The 16,034-nt window shown below is 33.3% G+C and overlaps 1 protein-coding gene across 2 annotated transcripts in view; it reads right to left on the reverse strand.

Moving 5' to 3' along the window:
- Positions 1-16,034, reverse strand: part of LOC112211468 (endoplasmic reticulum metallopeptidase 1-like) — an 86,686-nt gene that overhangs the window by 22,585 nt on the left and 48,067 nt on the right. For both annotated transcript variants that reach the window (XM_067053134.1, XM_067053135.1), the window contains exons 8-11: positions 7,921-8,105; positions 7,616-7,771; positions 7,325-7,527; positions 4,110-4,225 (exon numbers count right to left, since the gene is read on the reverse strand). In XM_067053134.1, coding sequence (XP_066909235.1) covers positions 4,110-4,225; positions 7,325-7,527; positions 7,616-7,771; positions 7,921-8,105 — 660 coding nt within the window. The remainder of the gene's footprint in view (positions 1-4,109; positions 4,226-7,324; positions 7,528-7,615; positions 7,772-7,920; positions 8,106-16,034) is intronic.

The raw sequence follows: 16,034 nt of genomic DNA on the forward strand, positions 1-16,034 counted from the left end.
TTGGGTTGAAATTTAAAAACTTTAATATCAAATAGATAATAGAATTTTATTTAAACTTTATAATATAAAAGAGAGACTCTTAATCTCAGGGCGGGTTGCTAGGCAATCAGAAAACAGACTTATTATAATTACACTTAATTAAATTAATATCTATTTTATACATGAATCTATTTTTATGTATAGCAAAACTAACCAAGTTCACGATCTTCTTTTGATGATTCCTGGTATCTTCTTTGTTTCCAATGTTATTGTCCTAGCGTCCAAAATGGCTTCCTTCTCGGACAGAAATTGATGAGGACCTCCTCATCCTGCAGACCTCCTTTCACCTCTGCGCCCAAACAACGAATGCTTCTCTCCTCTCCTCTGTCTTCGATGTTTACTGATCAATCTAAAATAATCGATTGTGGTACAATCGCTCCGCTTTACTTGTTATGGTTTGTGATGCGAACAGTCTATTGACAATTGTTATGTTTTTCTATTTCTTCTTTGATTTTTCTTTTTCTATAATTACTGTATAGAAACGACAAAGGTTGAAAAACTTCAATCCATCTTAACACAACCAACCCAACGAACACTTTGGAAGGACGCGCACTGCCATCTTTCTTGTTTTGAAAACAGCGTATTTCTTTTAGACAAAGAAAACTGGTTAGCTTGCTTTTTGCTTAAAATAACAATATTAAAATTATACATAAAATAAAACATATTAAAAACCCTTTATACATTGAAATATACTATTTACTAAAAAAGAGCATATTACAATATAAAATAAAAAAATATTAAAAACCATTTATATATATATAAATAACTATTTACTCATAAAAGAGATATTACATATCATTTTTTCTATTTGTAATATTTCTACAGAGATGATATAAGTGGTTTCGCATCAATAGTGCTAGAAGAATGTCCGTTATCTTTCTCGTATCATTTTCTACAGAAATGATATTAATAGCTTTGCATTTACAGAGCTAGAAGGATGCCTCTCTTGTAATTTTTTGAAGACTGTTTTCTACAGAAATTATATGCTTGGGACGTTACAGCAACTTTTTCGCTAAAATCAGCTTATCAGAACTACCACTTCATACCATTTTCTCAAAAATGACTCCAATGATTTTGACTAAACTCGTGATATCAATGCACAAGTTTTCAAAAATGATTGCTTTAATGTGCCTTTAATTTTGTTTATTTAAAATAATTAACAATATATCTTTAATAGCAGTAACAAAAAATGCATAAATATGATCTATGAAAGAATTTGGTAGTTATAAATTGAAAATTCAAGTTTTCAACATAAGTACAGGTTAAGATCCTATGTGTTCAAATAACCAAGTCTTCCATAATGGTTTCTGTGTATAAAAGAACCACTGTCAGGCATTATTTTATAGCTTAGGACCTACTTCTTTACTGGGTTATAAAACAATTGCAGGCAAATGGCAGAGCAAGGGCCTCTCCTTTCTCACTCCTGTATTCTAAGACATCTGCTACTTTGTGCTGCATATTCTACAACAGTACTTTAATTCTCCTGCCAAGAGAGATCACCAGAGCAACCAGGATTCCCAGAATAGAATTCTATCCAAGTGTCTAGCTCTTCCTTTTCTCAAGCAATACATAGGGAACCAAAAAATGCAAGTTCCATTGTTTTATCTTCAAAAGTGCAAGCAGCATATGATCATATATTCTTCATCTAGCTTGTGGCGGACTAAATAGGCCCAGTAAGCAGTGGGGTGGGGTGATAGTCCACTTCTCCATATTTCCAGGACATCCATACTGCTATTTGAGAAATTAGATGGTGAGCCCATCTTTCGGACAATGAGGTATTCCAGTACATCTCTTATCTATCAAGGTATAATTTCTTTCTTATTTTACTACAGTTGAAGAGTGAGAATCTGACTTTTCTCGTCTTTTTCAGAGCACCCATCTGTATTTATCAACCAGGATGTCAACTAAAGGTACATTGGAGAATGTTAAGTTTTAATGAAACTTAAATTTTGTATTTATAACAAAAATTTTCAAATAGATTAATTGCTAAAATATAAGGAATAAGATAATATGGATTGATTGTTCTAAGGAAATAATTAGATTTATTCCTTGTGTAAAATTTACCCAATACATAGCTAGCACACTTTTGTTCATATTGTGATTGTTTGACACAAATATACTGGCTATACTTTCTAAAATTATCATATTTCTAGAGGTAAGGTAACAACGTTTCAATGTTTATTTTCTTAAATTTGTCGATTTTTCACTTTGATTTCAAATATTTTCTTTCTTAAATTATTTTATGCAGACTTTTTATGTAAAATCTTTGCTTTAAAACCCTCTATATTATGAACGTTTCAATTCATCCATGTCGATATTTCTATTTTTTGTCTGAAACTCAGTATTTTTGTTGTTTTCAATTTGCAGTGGCCTTTTACTCTTTTAAATTAGCACTGCAAATGTTTTTATTAAACTTTCAAGTCAATTTTTGCACTTAAATTCAAGGAGTTGCAAACCACATGTTACTGTTTTGTGTTTTATATTTTCACAAGCTGAGTTTTTGCTATTCTGGCCTAGGCAGGCTGCCTTGTGTTGTTGATTTCTTGGTCACTCCACAGAATGAAAACTCCACTTTCCCACTCAGGGTAGAATATGTTGGTAACCTACAGGACCCTTCTTTACATGCTAAAAATGACCAGATAAGGGATAAATAAAAAAAATTCAATTCAGCTTCTTTATAATTTCTGAAGTTTCTATCCTCGTAATAATGCTCATGAGGTATTGAGAGACTTCCATTCTCTTTATGATATAACCACACCTACCTGACTTAAATACATTCCTTCAATTCAACACTATAATGATACTGCATTTCTCACCACCCCTATTTCCATTTCTTAACTATGATAGATTCTTGAGCAGCTTTGAATACAAAATTGATTCGATCTGCCTCTCTGAAAACTATATTGGTTATTGGCCAATCCTTGAGCTTCTTCACTAGAGGCCATCATTATATGATCATTTCCAGCATTTGTTTGCAGAGCCCAAGAGACGAATTGGCCAACAAGAAGCAGGATCATCTGGGGGCCCTTTTCCTTTTGGTAACACAAGACGTTGCTGTGTAAAAAAGGTCCATCCTCTGAGAAAAAGAGTTGTTGACTTCTATGGAAAGTTCTTGTCTTGTCTTAATAGCCAGTTTCAAGGCACAATTTACGATGCTATTTGGACCTGACGATATACAGTTGTTTATATATAGCCTACTCATGTCTAGCCTTATCAAACATTGATATTTTAATTTTACATCTCCCCTCCTTAAAGAAAATTAAGATATAATAAATAAAACTAGCACTTACATACTAAATAATAAAATTCTGTACCTCATGGGGTAAGGTGCGGGAATATCGAGCAATAGGTCTGTGGTTGAAAATTATTATTATAATGTATAAGTACTTGTAAACATTAAGAGTAACAATAAAACTTGGCGAGTCCTCCCTGTCTCTATTGAGTATCTGTACCATTTACCCAAATTTAAAAATATTTTCTCCAACAGTATAAGAACAGTCTTGTCCTCATTGAAATAGTTTAGCAGGGCTTAATGCCGAATTTTCAAAATGGCTTCCTCCTAAAAACCTTTAATTTTGTTTGAAACAATTAACCATTTCATACTTTAACTAATAGTAAAAAAGGGATGGTTATAAACAGTAAAAGGATTTCATAATCAATCTTAATAATATTATTAATCATATCTTCTTTTTTTTTTAAGTTGAGAACACATTTCCAAAAATAGGAGCAATAATATTGACACATCGACTGTCTGGAAATGTCACTTTATGTCATCGATTTTACTGATTTTTTACTTGACCTATAAATGGAAATATAGTGAAAGTATTGCCATTGTGAATAATGAAGAAGTTAATGTTTTGAAATGAACAAGGATTAATTGCAACTCAAAGAAGAGTGGTGAGTGAAAGTTGAGTAATAGGCCCCCATACTAGATTTTTTGTTACAATGTACTAGCCTCTCAACAACAGCAAATAGTTGATAACTTATAAAAAATAGATAAATAAATTAAAAAAAGCAACATTGGATAAATTCCAAATACGACACTCAGAGTATATGTTCACTGTACTTACCTATTACGCTGAAGTGGTATCTTCGAATATGCCTATCAATCAGTCTCATATTAATCATTTTCAGTTCAGTTGGGATAGAGATGATAGGTTTTGGAGTATCAGTCCAATGTGTTTCCCTAGATTTAAATATTTAGATTATAATAAATTGAAAAAACAATCAATAAAACCACTTTATGTTTCAATATTTAAAAAAAAGTGTTAATTTTAGATTTACATATTGTATTAAAATTATAATCTGGTCAATATCTGATCAATGTGACATGACAGTGAATTATAAGGATATTAACCAATGGTAACACTGAATTCAATTGTAGCAGCCTAATCCTACCTTCTGGTCTCCAAGTAAATAACAACTTTTAGGAGCTGCCACTAGAGCCGTACAGCCAAGAGTTATGAGAGCCATTACAGCCTGACCTGACATAACCTAGCGACCGAGATAGAAATAACTATTCATGTAACTACTATCTCATTTTAGTTTATGTTATTGTAAGTTAACACACTGTTAGTAGATCAGATAATTCTACCACTATTTTGATATTCAAAATCTCCTTTGGGTCCCTTGTTCTTTAATATCTGTGAGCGTAGCCAAGGGAGAACAACCCTAGCTGTCTCTGTACTTTTTGCAAGGATCTAAGGTGCACCCCCTTAGAACTTGCACTACCCACTCAACTAAAGGCAAATGCCATACAGAGTATGGTTCCTATGCTTCAAGGACTAGAGCAAATATCTTTAAGACTTGCTTTCCCTCAGTCGACTGCAGTTGGATCCAACAAAATGTGGATACCTGTAATGATCTAAGGCATACACCCTTAAAACTAGCCGTTCATATGTGGTGTGTAAATTGACACTCTAACACCTCTGATCATCCTGTCAATTCCTCTCCTGTCCAGTTATTCTAATCTTTACTGAATACACAATGTCTGAGACCTTCACCTGCATCTCACCTCTTACATTGGTGCCTGAATTAAACACACACCTCAACAATATAATATGTTAGCATCTTCTCTTCAGATACCTCAGAGGATTATTGGGAACCACAGCTAGAAACAAGTGGATATGGAATGGAGCTTATAAAAAAAGGATAGGTATCTATTTTGGGGTAAATTATTTACATAAGATCATTATATAGACAAATATAATGGAAAATATAAGGACTACAATAAACATAATTTTTTAGGCCATATTATACTATTCAATAGTATTCAGCTAGATCCTAAAAAAAATAAACGGAATAATGAAATTTCACTAACCAAAAAACACTAAAGATTATGAGTAAATTTTGTATAAAAGGATGCATAATTGTAATACGAGCACTTATGATGAATACTGATATGTAGATGTATGCACATGAATATATGTTTTAACACAATTGATGAATAAATAGTAGGATCAACATACTTGTTAAATTGTTACTTATAGTAGTGGTTATTGTCCACTGACCTAACATTAATAACAAGATTGTTTAAGTTAAAATAACTAGTTTAACTCAGTGAGAACTCTCGCATTCATCTCTTCAATCCATTCAAAATGTAAGCTATATTTTTTTCATTCTAATAAACAATACAATGTTACCAAGAAAATCTATTCAACACATAAAATTGGTAAAGCTGCATTCTTTATAATAACAATCTTTAAGTAGCAGTATACCTAATAAGTAATTATGTTCCCCACTGGAAAATATCAAAATCAAATATCTGAAAATATTCAGCTATCTATAAGCTTATATTAACCCAGAATTATACTCACTGAGACCTCACTCATAGCTACATTGTACATAGACGGATGTTTTAGGCAGGCTATGAATTTGGTGGGAGCCCACGGGTCTGAATAATTTGAGACATGAAAATTGGAAATCTTTTGAATTGTTCATGCAAAAAAACCTTTCATATATACAAGTGAACAAACAACATATATGTTTTAAATATTTTGAACTCAAACTGTCCTAAATATTCTTGGAATATTACTATGTAATTTGAACACTGAAACCTATGAATTGGTTAAGTTTTTAGCTCAAAATAGTATTAAGTAAGCACAGACAAATAGACTGTTCCCTCCCCACTGTGGTTAGAATAGGTAGGTTATCTGTAGAATAGCCCCCCTCCCCATATGCCAGAAATTACCAGGCAGAGAGTAAAAAATAAAGATAACTTTATGAATACAGAGACTATCAGCAAATCCTCCATTGGAACCTTTTTACCATCTTTAATGGAGGAGATTGGAGAACTCGATGCCCAGATGGGGAGCAGGAAGAGGATGAGACAATCTTACCTCAGGCAGATCTAGTTGCCCATCCTTCCGATGACCCCAACCCAATGATAAGTATACATTACCCTTTTCTAGTATACCTCCTTTTTCATTGAAAAATCCTAGCCTCTCTGTAATTGGTAAAGGCTTGGAGTTGGACATTACATAGCATCTCAGGATGTGAAGCTGTCCATACCACTCCTCACCAAGACTCAGAAAAGGCGTAAAAGGAAGAAGGGCCGATTCTTAGTAGCTGTTTCTGAAGTGACGGGGCCACCAAAGAGTCTGCATGTAAGATGGCAAGGTTCCCACTAAAACCAGCGGTCAGTTAAGGCTAGGACTGCAAGACTCCCCCCAGAGTCGGCAATCAAGGCTGCAGTTAAACTGCTGAAAGAGGCAGCACCTCCTGTAAAGAAATTCAGGGATATGGAGGGTAAGCCCAGAAGCTATTACAGGCTACTGGTAGGATTAGGATTAAGATTAAATTTGTGCCAAGCAACTATTGAATCCTAAGAAGCTCAACTAACAAATGAACAGTGAACTTTAATTAAATTTATAGAATATATTAATCTCAAGCTCTGAACACCTCATTATGATAATGGTGTATAATAGGTCTTACAGCTGTGGTGCTTTAAAGTGAAGTAACAAAATAAAAAATGGTTTTGAGGTTTATGTTATTAATATATGTGATTTTTTGTTTAATCTTCTTTTTTCCCCCTCTTTTATGCCTTTCAGCTTTTAGAACACTTTAATACCTATATTCATATTAAGTGTATAAAACATTGTAAGTAAATGACAATTAAGAAACAATATAACAAACATGTCCAATGGAGAAAAAATATATACCAACAAATAAATATCTACAAAACTTACATGTATGATAACAACATGTTACACAATATCTCATTTAATTTTATATTGAGCTATTTTTAAGATTTTTATAACTACCATTATAAAACATTAATTTATACCTTATAATTGAAAAAACTGGAATCAAATATGGTAATCCACAATACAACTTAGTATCACATGTATCTACTCTCTTGGCTATATTTATTTCAGGAATGAGTCTGCTTACAGTATGAGGGCTGTTTATATCCAGATTAATAATCCAATAACCTCCTTTATCGTTACTCACACTACCATCAAATTCATGAAAAATTTGTTCAACATGCTGTACAAAAATATATTAAATTAACATAAAACAACCAATAAGCTAGTTGAGTAAATGATAAAATCTTACTTTATGAAACAATAATTACCAAAACCATGTAGCGTTGTGGAGCAAGTGATCTTTGATCTGATGAGTAAGGAAACCCTAAGGGTGTCAATAAAAGAACTAAAAATGCAACCATAAAAATACCATTTAAATACTTTATAGCCTTCCTAAAGTTATCTAATATACAAAAGAGAGGGACCTATAACAAGAGGTTTCATGAGATATGATCAACTCAGTATCTATGTATAAAATATTAATTAATGGTACTCCCAAGAATTATACAGTAAACATATAATAGGAAATTAACTAATACATAAATTGTAAACACAAAATAGTAATTAATATTACCCAATGATTAAATATTAGTAAGAACATAAGGCAACTTAATACAGCAATTAGCCCTTCAGCATTAAATCCTGAACCAGATCGACCCATTATAGGGATGATAACTAACAGAGCACCGTTGAAGATATAAGACATCTGTATGAAAGGAATTAGCATTGCTAATGCAAAAACAATTAAACATGTGACTCCTGGAACAAAAAAGTATAATCATTATATTGTACATACATATTGATAATTTTTTTCTTGACTGTTAATGATATATATTATATTGTAATTTATATTAATGATATACATTTTATTGTACATACATATTGATAACTTTTTTCTTGACTGTTAATGATATATATTTTTGTGGTTCTTGAAGATCAGTCAAAATTAATAATAATTGTACTTACTAGCAATTAAAGAATTGTATTGCTTTGTTGGGAATTTGTTTAACATTCCTACCTGTTTAGGTAATTGATTCTTTTAACTAAACACTAATATACAATTTCATCTCTAAGATGAAAAAATAATGAAGGATATTTGTATCAAGCACACCAAGTAACAACACAATAAATTGCCAGGCTAATGAATTTACCAATTTCAGAACTTCAGTAATCACAAATAAATAAAAAAATATTTCTAAATTCATGACTAATCCACTATGTTCAGTGCTACGGAATTTATATATAATGTTTTAACATTTTCAAATAATCTGACAAAGGAGGCTTTAATTTAATAAGCCAAACCCTGAACTGAGTAATACTGCTAAAAAAAATTCTCAGTACAAAAACCTCAACATATCACAGATCATTTAAACCTGTAACTTTCCCATCACTATGTTTTTATCAAAATCTACACCTGAGAAAAACTTCCTATATGCTCCTAAGTACCAGAGAAAAAAGATTTGATGATTTTGAACAAACATGTTTTGTTCAAGAATTTTCTAATCCTACATATGTAGAAGAGGCAGACAACTGATCTGATAAACTTTTATAGCACGAATCTAGAATATTAGTTCCACTACAGGGTAAAATGGATAGGGTAACAGGAGTACAAAGGAGAGAAACGGTGTGGATGTCTGTCTCCCTCACTCTATGTGAAACGATCAGGCCATTGTACCCCCTATTTACTATGTTATGTTGAAATTACCAAATGAAATATAAACCACATAGAATATACAAAAAAGTTAGATTTATTCTTGTTAAGTAAACGTTAGTTAATACCAATACCAGAGATGTTAAGTGATAAATAATTGAAAATAAGGATTTAGGTAATGGTAAATAGATATTATTTTGTTCATTATAAAACACCAAAACTGTTTTTATACACATTTATTAAGAGAACATTGCTGTACAGTTGTTTATGTATAACCTCCTCATATCTAGCCTTATCAAACATTGATATTTTAATTTTACATCTCCCCTCCTTAAAGAAAATTAAGATATAATAAATAAAACTAACAATCATATACTAAATAATAAAAATGAAACTAATTCTAAAATACTACATTACACTAAATTTTGACAGTAAAATGAAAGAAAATTCAAACAAAATCAAATACAACTCCCAAAAAATACTACATTACAATAAAATGTAGACAGAAGAACTGAAACTGATACTCAAACACTCCACTGATATTTTTTTTTTTTTTTTCACTTTCAACTTTCTTCGAAAAGTCTTCTTGGCGGTTTCACAACATGCCCATATCTTGTTTTCTTCTGTAATAACTCCCTGTTGGATACGACATTGCAGGTGCTGGCTCCTCTTGATTTGTTGAAGGACTATGGCTGCTATCTTGTTCCACACTATTTGGGACTTCCATGTCTGGAATTTGCCTTGGTGAAATATGAGCTTCATTTCGGACATAACCACCTCCTTGTTGTTCCTGTATGATATACGAGTTCGGGCCTCTTCCTTTGTCAGTTACTGTTCCAGGTATCCAAGGCAATGATGGCCCTTTTCTAAACCATACATCCTATCTTTCAAAATATGGAGACCTTGTGGTTGCATGTCGGTCGATAAAGTTTTTAGATTTAATTCAATCTTCAATCAGTAGCTTCCTATCAGCCTCGGAAGTGATTGGAGAGTACAGGGCAAGGTTGTCCTCAGGTTCCTTCCCATTAAATTTGAAGTTGGAGAATGAATTTTACCACATGGTGTGTTCCTGAAATTTAATAGGGCCAGATAAATATCCTCTCCAGCTTCGGTTGCTTTTATGAAAATCTTCATGCTTTTTACAGCACTTTCTGCCAAACCATTTGATTTGGGATAGTGCGGGCTAGAAACTATATGAGTTAAACCCGTTTTTAGCGAATTCCGAAAATAATCTTGAAGTGAAGTATAAAGCGTCGTCCGTATAAACCATTACTGGTATCCCATGTCTTGCAAATATTGATTTCATCTTAGTTATGACAGTATTGCTAGTTAAATCTTCCAGCTGCATTACTTCAGAGAAATTAGATAAAGCGTCCATGATTAAAAAATATTGCTTTTGGTTGCATTCGCATAGGTCACAACCCACCTCCATCCAAGGTAGGGTCTTTCACTTCTCTGTAGGTCATTTCTAGTTTGACTTTTGAATCCTGATACTTTATGCTAAGTTTAATAACCACATAGTTTATCAATCTCCCTGGAACAACAGGCCATCAATAACATTGAGTTCGTCCCTGAAATGATAAAAAGACTTAGCACAGTCCTCAACGTTTCGATAATATCGTGGTCAACCTTGGGTGACATATTTTTTTATTGATTGTGTGTCTGAATCTGTTTCTGTCATATCTGAAATTTCTTTCCACACCTCCTGAGTAATGGGCAAATGTTTAGACAAGAGTGCTACCTGTACTTCAATATCTTCATTAAATCCCCCAATTTGATCATAACCTGAAGGTCCATCGTCTCTTGAGAGCGTGTACACTAGGTGTAGTAATCAGCCTGGTTTATTTATCAACTGAAGTCTGTAAACATATGCTTAGTTATTCTTTCTCACATAGAGAATATCTAGTTTGAACCTCAGTCAACGCTTTGGAAACATAAGCCAGCGGTTTGCCATCTTAAATTAACGCAGCACTGAGTCACACTGAACTGGCATCTACACTTAATGTTAATGGTTTGTTTGGGTCATAATAGCCTAGAACTGGAGCTTTGCATAATTGTAACTTTACTTTATTAAAAGCTAAATCAACATGTTCTATCCACACGAACTCATCATCTTCTTTTAACAGTTCTCTGAGAGGCGCCACCTGGAGAGCATAATTGGGAATAAATTTCGATACATAATTGAACATTCCTAAGATCCTTTCCAGTGATTTCTTATTGACAGGCTTTTTCTTCATCTATACTCATTCCGCTTGAACTGAATGTATAACCCAAAAATGTGACTGTCTGGACCATAAACAAACACTTATCTATATTGAATTTAATTTGATTCTTTTTAGCTTGTCCTAAAACTGAGAGCAATACGTTATACATTTACTCCTTGCTGTCTGCCCAAAGTAAGATATCATTTTGAAAAGTGATCACATTTTTTTTTCCTCGGAATATTTTGCTAATTACTTTATGAAAAATTTTTGGTGCACTAGAGATGCCTACCGGAAGTCATTTGGAACAGTATCTTCCCTATGGCATTAGAAATGTGCATAGTTTTGACTAGACTCGTCAAGATGAAGCATCCAAAACCTTGACAGCATCAAATTTGCAATAAAAATGGATATTGCTCGAGAGTTCCTCAATAGTTGGAAATGGAAAATGAGCTCATTTGATGGCACTGTTTAATGTTATTGGATCTAAACATAACCTTATTGTTTTATCTTTTTTCAAAACCACTACCATTTGATTTACCCATTCTGCCGGTTCGTTAACTTATCCAATTATCTCTAACTTTTCCATCTTACCTAATTCGGATTTCACTTGAGGCATTAATGAATGTGGAATTCTGTGTACAGGAGATATCGCTAGAGCAATATCTGGATTTATTTCAATCTTGACAATTTGTGGTATGCACCCAATGCCAACATCAAATGAATCAGAATACTGAGCAGGAATAATGTCCCAAACTATAGCAGTATCAATTCTTCTAATCAAACCCAGTTTCTCACTGGCTTTCAGTCCTAAAATATTCGCACAATTGTAAGGCAGCATAAAATTCCAACCTATGCCATGTTTTGTTATAAAAGCAATCAAGATCAATCTTTCCTAATACTGGTATTATATTATTTGAAAAAGATGTAATTTTAACTGTAATCGGTTAAGTTCCTGTTGTCTAACACAAAGTTTTTTAAATTGATTCGCACTCATAACATTGCAATAGGCTCTGGTGTCAATCTAGAACATAACCTCAGATCCTTTTATATTTAACTGAGTTGTGTACCAGTCTTTACCTAATTCCTTCCTTGAGTCTAGAATTTCCAGTGACAAGCTGTTTATTACATATTCTCCATCACTTTGATTATGTCCATCTTCTAATAGATCTGATTTCTTTGTACTTCGACAAACTTTATAATTTCTTCTTGAATTTTGAACACAACTTTCTAAACGCAGGGCACTGCCCTCTCAAGTGACTATATCCACAATATTCGCACTTAGATTTATCTGCTTTATTATTTTTATTAGTAGCTGTGTCCGACTCACTTAAATTATCACTTTCGAGTACACCATCTATAACCTCTTTGGGCTCAGTTTAAATATTGATTACTGCTGATTGATAGTTGCATGCATTCTACACAGTTCTAAAGCTTTTCTACTATCTATATTCCCTAGTGTTAACAATTTTTCTTGCATTGCTTTATCTCTGATCCTGCATATAAATACATATCTTACTAAACTGCTCGATAATGTGCCCAATTCATATGTTGAATTAAAATTTTTTAATTCAGCCATATATCGTTCATAAGGTTCTTCCCACTCTTGTTTTCTAGTTAGAAATAAATGTCGACGGTATGTTATACTCGTACTAGGGTATGTTATACTCAAATTTATCAATTACTATGCTAAGTGTTTTTTCTCTTTATCTGTCAGGTGAAAGGAATAAAAAATATCATTAGCTGCATTACCTGCCACATACAATAAAATGGCAACTTTTTTCTCTTCGGAAGCTTCATCAAAATATGCTATTATGTATGACAAAAATTTCGTTTGAAGTTTCTCCAATTAAAAGCCATGTTACCCTCCAAGTTTAAAGGAGCCAAAGGTGGGCATGTCCAATGAGCCATTATTATTCTCAAAAAAACACAACTAAGTGAAAAAAACTTTTAACTTACAGAAACTTAACAGTTTTCACCACTGACACCATGTGTTGTTCATTATAAAAAACCAAAACTGTTTTTATATACATTTATTAAGAGCACATAACAATGTATAATTATTTATGTATAACCTTCTCGTGTCTAACCTTATCGAACATATAATATTTTAATTTTACAACAGATATGTTTATTTCTATGATTAACACAAGAGAGGACTCGAAATTCGCATATTAATATTGCCAGCTGTGAGAGAACAATCATAAGATAAGCTAAGTGCTGATTTATGTGGTATATGCCTCAAAAGGATATTATCCTGTGTTGATTGATTGATGGTTGTGTTACAGTCTATAACAGCTTGACAGACTATTATTTGAGTATACCTCAAAATTTGTCTCTATACAAGGGTGAAGACGAATATAAAATGATTTTTCATTACAAGTGTTGACTTGTAGAAAAGGATAAGCTAAGTGAAAACACTTAATATGGAGAAAGAAAAGTAGTGAAAATAAAATAAATGAATAGCCGAACTTTGTTATTGTTGTATTTTAAATAATTGAACATAACAAACTGTAAAACAAAATATTGAAACTAAACTAGAAACATAAAAAATGAAAAAAGGAATTTAACCCAACTTAAAACTATTATAAAAATTAAATTAAGTTGAACAAAAGTTAAGAAAAAAAAATGTCTTTATATCACCGAGGGTGATTGATGGGGCCCCTGCTGTAGGCAGGTTATGTCCTTGTGAAGGTAGATTCTGAAAAGGTGTATGTCTGCCCGCCTTGTCCTCTTGGAGGATGAGCCGACATAGTCCACCCACTGCGACTGTAATGCTGCCCCAAACTCTGCACCTTGCAAGCTAGGACCTGGCTTGCCCCTACCACCACACCAGTCGAGGACTAGCTGGCCAGTCTCTGAGATAGATGGACGTTTTTTTCTGACACCGGGCGAAGATTCATGGTTTTCACCATTTTCGCCCACCTCTGAACCTGGACAAGGGAAACGACGAAGACGTGACCACGGTGGCGAAGATATCACACAGATAAGAAATAACTACATATTCACTTATGAGACCATCTGATATAAATTTCTATTAACCCTTATAATTAATTATCACTTACTAACATACTAACACAAGTTGCCCCTCCAGGAAATCATATTTTTATTAAAAGAAATATAAGTGTTATTAATAAGCAGAAAAGTATCACAATTAACCCCCCACCTTCCACACTAATTTAACATAAATTCAGGATGCCTGAAGTAAGACAGGGTCAGGTCCCAATTTAAACAGCGTTGAAGAAAAACCTGATTTAGATTTTATCGTTCCTTAAAAATAGGGAGGTGGAGTATTCTATAACGGGTGGCAACTCCTGCAGATACTAAGTGCATATGACCAAGGTCAAGATAGTCCTTCATGCAAAGATAATATTGCTCTTTTAACAGTGTATTTTTGTTCAATTTATTTTCCAGATTATACAAGTGTTTTAGTGCTTGATCATCTGGGTTTTTAAGGGAAGATATGTTTTCTCTCACGGAAAGAGAGACCCCAAATCGACCAGAGTTTAACCTCTAATGTGTTATCTGATGATTTTTCTCCAAATAATCATCCTCTTCAGATGTTGCTTTTACTACATTGAATTCCTCAATGACCCCAAATGTATCCATTACTGCATTGAGACCTCCTCTTGATTGTATCAGGAAAGAGAAAGATTTGAGAGAATTAGTGATATCAGTTCATCCTTGAGTACTTACTATTGGGATTTATCCTATCCCGATGATGGTTTGATTGTTGGTCCAAGCCTTTTGGTACACTCGGTGGTCATGAATAAGTCCTGGCTGCCGCTATCACTGACTAGGCGGATTGGCAGAAATATGCCTTCCGCACTCTGGGCTTTAGCAACTGGAGTACCTAAGAGGACTTCTCCTTCAGAAATGCTTCCCAAAAGATACTGGGTTTGTAGGTTCGGGTTCAGGATGTGGTGTCTTTTCGTGCTCCACTTGGTGAAGCCGAACAAGCCAGACTGTTGTCAAGACGTTTACTGGTTTAAGAGCAGTGGAATTTTCCTATAGTACCCCTTGTCTTATTATTTTTTTGGGCAGAAAAGGAATTTTTATAGCGGTTCCAAGGTCGGGAGACATAGCTGGATGATGACAAAGATGTAGAAGGCTGGGTTGAATCAATGGTCACCATCTCCATTGACTTCCATTCAGCCATAATGAATTTAGTTAGATTTCTGTAAGTAGGGAATTCCACGTCAAAGTATTTCTTTTCAAATTCCAATAGTGTTTTTGTCTAAACATTGAATGTAAGGTAATGATTTGTATAGGGGAATGGAAATTCTCTACAATATTTTTACATCCCCTTTCTTACATATACCATTCATAAACAATTACATTCCTCCATCCCTAACCTCCGCCTAGCCTTCAAAGCCCATAACAAACTGTCTTTTATTTACACCAATCTTAAAGATCCAATTCCTCCTCAATACCGTTCGCATGTTGTGTACCATATCCCCTGTTCCATTTCTAATTGTAATGCATCCTACATTGGCGAAACAAAAAATTTGCTTAAAGACCGCATAACACAGCACAAATATTTCGTCTCCTCCCGTAACTTCACGGCCTTAAAATTATCCGAACATAGCTTAACATTCAAACACTCTTTTGATTTTGACAATACCTCCATACTAGCCTCTGTCCCTAACCACGACAAACGATTGTTATCCAAAAGCATTTTTATAGAATTAGAAGCTTCCCCAGTCAATCACAAAACAGACGAACAAAATTTATCTCCAGCCTATTCCCAAATAGTTAATTTATTAAAGCACCCATAATTTATTTTATTTTACCTATAATATTAAATTTTTGATTTTATTTTTTTAATATATTTTT

The sequence above is a fragment of the Halyomorpha halys genome, unplaced genomic scaffold (genome assembly GCF_000696795.3).
Source record: "Halyomorpha halys isolate HHAL.00 unplaced genomic scaffold, Hhal_1.1 Scaffold1009.1, whole genome shotgun sequence".
Lineage (NCBI taxonomy): Eukaryota > Metazoa > Arthropoda > Insecta > Hemiptera > Pentatomidae > Halyomorpha > Halyomorpha halys.